Genomic DNA, 6,619 nt, shown 5'->3' with positions numbered 1-6,619 from the left:
CGGTACACAGAAATACAGTAGAGACGAGTAGCTTTTTTAAGTAAATGTTTTATGTTATTTTCTAAAAAAATACTTTATCAATGAACAAAACAATGAACGAGTAAGACTGCAAACTATTTGCCCACAAGTCGTAATATCTAATTAAGAACTTATTTCAAGTTGCAATGCCAATGAAGGCTTTATTCAAGTTATTTACGTCTGCATGATAACCAGTCAATTTGATCATTTTGTTTTATTGATATCTTAATTAAGGGGTCTTACCGTGGTAATAGTGTAAACGTTTTAATGCATACGAGGAGACTTCGATTCTTCGCTATGTTCATTGATTTCACGGTTAAAGTTTAGTTAACAAAAATCAATCTTTCAAGTATTGCATGAAGTTACAGACGTTATTATCCAAATCAAGTCGGTTCTTTTCGGGTCATATTTATATTTATCAGTAGAAATAATAACTTATTATAAATTTGGAGTAGAAACGATTTTATAATATTAAAAAGCACCATATCAAGATTCCATTCTTGATTGCTGTTGGATGTTGTTTTCTTAGCAGAAATTTCAGCCAAATCTTTTGTCTTTGCTGAATTGTTTTTCCCTTTCTTATTTCACCCTATGGCTAGAATGCGATGCAAATTACACCTGTTATATTTCCAGTCTATAAATCTATTGTACGCATTGAAATACAAATAAATTTTATGTTTCCCACACATAACTCAGTGTTATGTATGGAAACACAATATCCTTTGTTTCCAATCCATAAATCATTGTTACGTATGGAAACTTAAATACATCTTATGATTCCAATTCATAACTCTGTTTTGTAAGTATAAAAAAAAATTCAGCATGTCCGCTTGTATTATGAACCAAAAGCTTTATAGTTGGATCTGGGGGCCGCGAACAGAATTTGTCAGCCTTAGGAAAAATTCTCCAGTAGGCCACTGTGAATTACGAATTACAAAAATAAAATTTAAAAAATCTTCTCTTTGGCGATGGACCCCACAGACTACTGTGGGCCCGTGGAATTCTATCTATGTTGTCCTACGCTGTCTTCCGCCCTGTTTGATCGTATCGAGGATACCTATTAGAAAAATCTATAAAAGAACTTTCTATTTACCATTATTAAGACTCTTTAAGTCTACCTTGGTGAAACTATTAAATGCACAAATAATTTCAATACAGTAGCAAATACTAGAAAAGAAATCAATGACAGAAAGTGCCTATTTCAGCTAAAAATATAAGTATTTTTTGTTAAAAATGAATATGAAGAGTGACTTGAAGTGGTATATTTATTCGTATTGGTCGGTGTGAAAAAAGGAGTAATTTTAAAATATTAACATCAAGCCATTTTATTAATCTCAGTTTATAATGAATAAATTATCGCATGGCGACTACAACACACACACACACACGGACACATACACATAAGATTAATAAATTGTGTTGAATGGCAATATCTTCAGAGATGTAAGGTAGACTTGAATTTGAATCTGCAATAATCCTCTATCCCTCTAATCCGTTCACAGTAAACATTATGCACCCATGTCTGTAATATTCATCTATCCCTCTAATCCGTTCATCGTAAGCATCATACAGCCCATGTCTGAAAACATCTGGCCGCTCGACAAACAATCTAATGCCACAGTCTGTTCCATAGCTTCACCTTAAACAAAATAAATAAGTAATATATAAAAGCAAACACACAAATAAAACGAAACGAAAATATGTACAAATGCAGCTTTCAATTGTGCCTAAGTATTTTATCTTACTCTCTGTTTCGGTCCTAGATATATAAAAAAGTTAGTGTGTGTGTGTGTGTGTGTGTGTGTGTGTGTGTGTGTGTGTGTGTGTGTCTGTGTGTTATTTGGATTTTTAACATGGCATTAACATTTTTTTCAGTCATATCGCTACGATGTCTGCAGTGTGACAGTTTATAGTGATGTCTAGTACTGGGGCATCATGCCGCAGACATGTAGCATGATATCCCACCCAGTCACATTATCCTGACACCAGGCCGACCAGTCCTAACACTAACCTCTTAATGCTGAGCGCCAAGCAAGCAGCTGTTAGTACTATTTTTGGAAGTCTTTGGTATGACTCGGTCGGGGATCGAACCCACGACCTCCAGCATCCGAGGCGGACGATCTATCCACTAGGTCACCGGATCGGTCTCTCAAAAATTTACAACCGTTCTACAAGCTACAAATCTATGTAACCAAAGTCTTCGAAACAGCCGATCCTGACTGCCTTAATCATGTTCTAGGCATCTCGAACATTGAAAACATGACTAAGGCCAGCACCACTTTGGATTCTTTTCGTGACCTAATAGCTATTTTCGAAGCCCCGAGTGGCTGAGTGGTCTAAAGAGCTAAAATTTCCGGATTACTGCCATCTCACCTCTGTCTACGTGTGTTCGCGTCTCAGGCAAGGCTAGCATGGGTACGTGAGAAAAATTGCCAGTAGCTTCTCGTGGATCGGTGATTCCTCTCGAGATTTTCCAGGGTTCTTCCTCCACCAGTTATACTGGCCGCCATATATAGCCTAACCTGTGTTGAAAATGGCGTTAAACCATACAACAACAACAACAACAACAACAATAGCAATAGATATTTTCGAAGGACTAAAATGTTTATTGGCGATTACCATCGTAGAATTTACAAGTTTGAATAAAAAGTGCCTACTGTGTCTAACGGCGCTATGGCGAGGAAAACAGGAGGTTTTCAGCAAGTTAGTGAATTACTTATTTTTATAGCCAACAGAACAGTACTGCATACTACTATCAAAGATTTATGCATTGCACGAGATAATCTGGCCAATATATACGACAAACGTTTTGTAAATAAATACTCATATGATGTATGAAAAAAGAGAATAAAATATAAGCACGCAATATTAAAACACCGATGTTTTCATCTAAAATGTCAAATAAATAAATAAGATTTTTTTGCGGAGCTCTCACTTGTTATCGTTCGACATTTTATTCCAAGTTTAAACCTGTATCACGTTCTAGATATTCAAAAGTCGAGAACGGCGCTAGAACGTTCAGCGTTGTCGGCTCTCTCGAACATTATGTGGAGTTCATATCGCATAGTTTGAGGTCCGCAATTTCCCCCAAAACACTCGACGAAAATGCATGCATGCATTCACATAGGGGCTTTGTGCATGTAATCTTCGATTATGTTACCTGAAAGCCTGAAATTGGTAACAATAATATTCCACAAATAATTTGAACTCTGGTTTATTCACATAATTGCTAATTTGTAACATTATTTGTATAAAGATATCTAAGTCTTTGAGGAACAAAGCACGCATCAACAATGTATGTCATTGATTTAGTCATATATGTATAAATAAACTGAATTTGACGTTTCTTAGTCACAAATCAAGTAATGAGTTCTAATGAATCGATGACTAATAAAACAGTCACGATAGAAAGAGGTACAGGTATCTGGAATACAACAACAACGACGAGGACGGCAATAGCATCAAGAAGAGCAACAATGACGACGAAAACAAGAACAATGGAAGAATTGGTTACATCATCGATTTCTTCAAGTTTAAAGCGTCGACAGCGTATATAATAATTTTCTAATATATATGTGCTTTAATCACTTCATTTGTAGTTCCTAAACATGTTGTTTATAACCAACAAACTCGAATTTTTTACTGGAAACATGTACGCTCCTGCATATGTATGGAATATTAACATATATGAATACAAAATGAGCAATTAAAACACAATCGAGTGTCACTCGAGCATGCTATCATAAAATCAAACTACAATGGTCTTTAAGTCATTGGCATCCACTGTTATGTGGAAGATACTTCGCCCCTAATAAATGTCAGGGTCGGAAATGACCTGTTATCTGATATGTTCATGTCACCTATGACGAACACATCTTTAAGGAAATTTCATATCCAGCTTGAATGAGATAATGGGCAAGACAATCACGTATAATGGACGGACAGAGCAACCAATTAAAGAAGAAAAGTGTCCAACTTGCAAAAGTCGAAAAATTATATGAATGCCAGTAGAGATTCTTATATGACTGGGACGGAGTGAAAATATGAGCCCTTGTGCTGGTTTCATTTCAACACATTCTTAATATTGCTTCTTAGAGGATAATAATAATAATAATAATAATAATAATACAACTTCTTCAACGAGGATAACACATTTGGTTATAACTGACCCATCTGTCATGTAGTCTTCAAATTTTGTAATTGGTTATCTTAAAAAAAGGGGGGAAAATACAAAATCATACACATAATCAGGTATCGTCGCACGCTCTTACATACATATTTAACATGAATGAAAATGTGTGACTATAGTGACTATACTGGGAAACACACACGTATATGAACAATATTTTATATACAGGTACATACTCTTCAGCATAACCTAAGTCGTATGTATTACATATACTGAATAAGACCTGGACATATTATATATATATATATATATATATATATATATATATATATATATATATATATATATATATATATATATATATATATATATATATATATATATATATATATAAAGTTTTCTATTCAGAGGATTTAATATGTCATTCCAACTGGTCAACAAAGATTTTCTGTAATGATATTTTAAAAGAAGCAAGGGAATTTGAACGTGAAGGGTAAATTTCATATTTGATGCGTGATATAGTTTAAACGAAATGCATTTAGCGCGTTTCGATATTTTGAGTTGCATTCGTTTTTAAATAAAATTTCCTGAAATTGAAATGTAAGTTCATAGTCAATCTAAAACGTAAACCTAGGAAAGTGAAGTCTTTAAACCTGGTGTGTCAAATGCATTTGAATAAAACATGTTAATATGCAATAAAATCATAAACTGAATTCACTCTGTACACATGTACCATCCATTTTAACTGACAGATGTTTGGTTGCCAAAATAAAATCAAATGGAGATTGCATTTTCTCAACACCTATTATGCAAATCACCAAAGACTTTCATAAATCTGCTCGCTCTGTTGACATCCCATCCCCCTTTTTTTATTTATGTACTGAACTCGCCAAGTATGATAACTTTGGAAGCGGATTACGTCCAGAACTTGCCAGCGTGGTAAACCTTTTTTTCTGATAAAGTAAACTCATATTTTAAATTGAATATTCCTTTTTAAAGCCCTTGTTTTTTTCTCTCTAAATGCGTTACTTCCTTCCGTACACTTGAAAGGACTTTCGACTTGTTTTCATTTACAAGTTATTTAAAAATCACCTCAGCTGTTCGTATTTTCATTAAAGAAGAAAACTAATTTATGTAGTTAATGGAATGTAATTACTTAAGTATTCGAAATTTAAAAACAGTTGCCTAATCAACTCCAAACTTAGAAAACACCATGACTTTGTATCCCTCGTTTCCTTCAGCAATGAAGTATTTTTCAAGGACCACAGTTGCAGTGGTGGTCTAAAACCCTACAGTAGAGCCTTTGCCATACTCATTCCGGTGAATAATAAAATAATATCGGTTTTACCAGTGATTTTTGACGTGCGACAGAAGAGATCGGTTTTTACCTGCGACAGACGAATATCGACTTCTGTGGATATTCTTAATTAAAATGAAAAAAAAAAGTGTATACTTTCTAACAATGGATACGTAGCCTATCATTCACGTATGCTGTAATATATATGATTGGCAGCAGAACGTAGCGAAACACCACATACATCACATTTATCAAATATTGGAATAGCTGATTACGCAGGTCACACTTGATCTACTATTTTAATATTTGTGTCATATTTAAAAAACATGCCTTCGTGTTTAAAATAATTGTCAACACGAAAACTAAATACAGTTGAAACAATCGTCACTATATACATGCCATTAATATTTCACTTGAAACACTACTAGACCCTGCTCTAACTATTGCTAGAACGAATGAAGATGACAACAAGGACGAAAACTACCATCACAAGGGTTCTAACACAAAATGCAAGCAAGATACCTACCCAAGAGTCCCTGAACAGCCATAAGTCTCATCATGGAACTGAAAGGGTTCGCTCTTCCACCTCCTCCAGAGACTTGTTGTGGCTGTTGTGTTGATGAAGCTTGGCGTTGGGCCGCGCGCCGTTGTAATATGACTCTCAGAAGATCGATAAAACTGATGCTAGCAGATCCGCCAGTAACTTGCCCTCGCACTACTGCAGCACAGCAGATAATAAGAAAACAGCACAGTATGACGACACGCATTTGTGATGTCTTGGACTCCTACGATTCCGACGGCCCCAAGTTATAAAAATTATTTCCAAGTTTTCTTTCTTTATAAGAAGCCTCCTTGCCCTCGAGTGGTTTTATATAATGTTTCTTCGACTTGATCTAACTAGAAGCAATCCGTTATCTGTCTGAATTTGCTTGTTACAACTTATGAATCGACTTGACCTCAGTGACCTGAATCTACTCGAAATTTCATGTGCAATAATTCGTTAAACTGAAACGAATCTATCGCAACAAAACTTTGAATATGTCATGAATCACATGGGCCCACACTAATGTCATTCTCGGTAACTCATCATTTTTTGTTGTTGTCTCCGCTCAGTTTCTCTAACTTGATTTCACGCAATGGGCACTCTGCATAACAATTCAGTAATTACATGTCAT

The 6,619-nt window shown here is 35.0% G+C and overlaps 1 protein-coding gene across 1 annotated transcript; it reads right to left on the bottom strand.

Moving 5' to 3' along the window:
• Nucleotides 1-1,269: 1,269 nt before the first annotated feature.
• Nucleotides 1,270-6,352, bottom strand: LOC149781900 (uncharacterized). The gene is made up of 2 exons (XM_089936097.1): nt 5,971-6,352; nt 1,270-1,657 (listed from the first exon to the last, which is right to left on the bottom strand). The coding sequence occupies exons 1-2, from the start codon at nt 6,209-6,211 to the stop codon at nt 1,554-1,556; spliced, it is 345 nt and encodes a 114-aa protein (XP_089792223.1). The 5' UTR covers nt 6,212-6,352; the 3' UTR covers nt 1,270-1,553.
• Nucleotides 6,353-6,619: the final 267 nt, after the last annotated feature.

This window comes from Sinohyriopsis cumingii, chromosome 15 (genome assembly GCF_028554795.1).
Source record: "Sinohyriopsis cumingii isolate HCF-2022 chromosome 15, ASM2855479v2, whole genome shotgun sequence".
NCBI lineage: Eukaryota > Metazoa > Mollusca > Bivalvia > Unionida > Unionidae > Sinohyriopsis > Sinohyriopsis cumingii.
This window is presented reverse-complemented; position numbering and strand designations above follow the sequence as displayed.

Coding starts and splice junctions, on each gene's coding strand:
- LOC149781900 (XM_089936097.1), bottom strand. CDS start 6,211: ATGCGTGTCGTCATACTGTGCTGTTTTCTTATTATCTGCTGTGCTGCA. Junction 1,658..5,970: donor GGCTGTTCAGGGACTCTTGG/GTAGGTATCTTG, acceptor ATTTTGTTTAAG/GTGAAGCTATGGAACAGACT.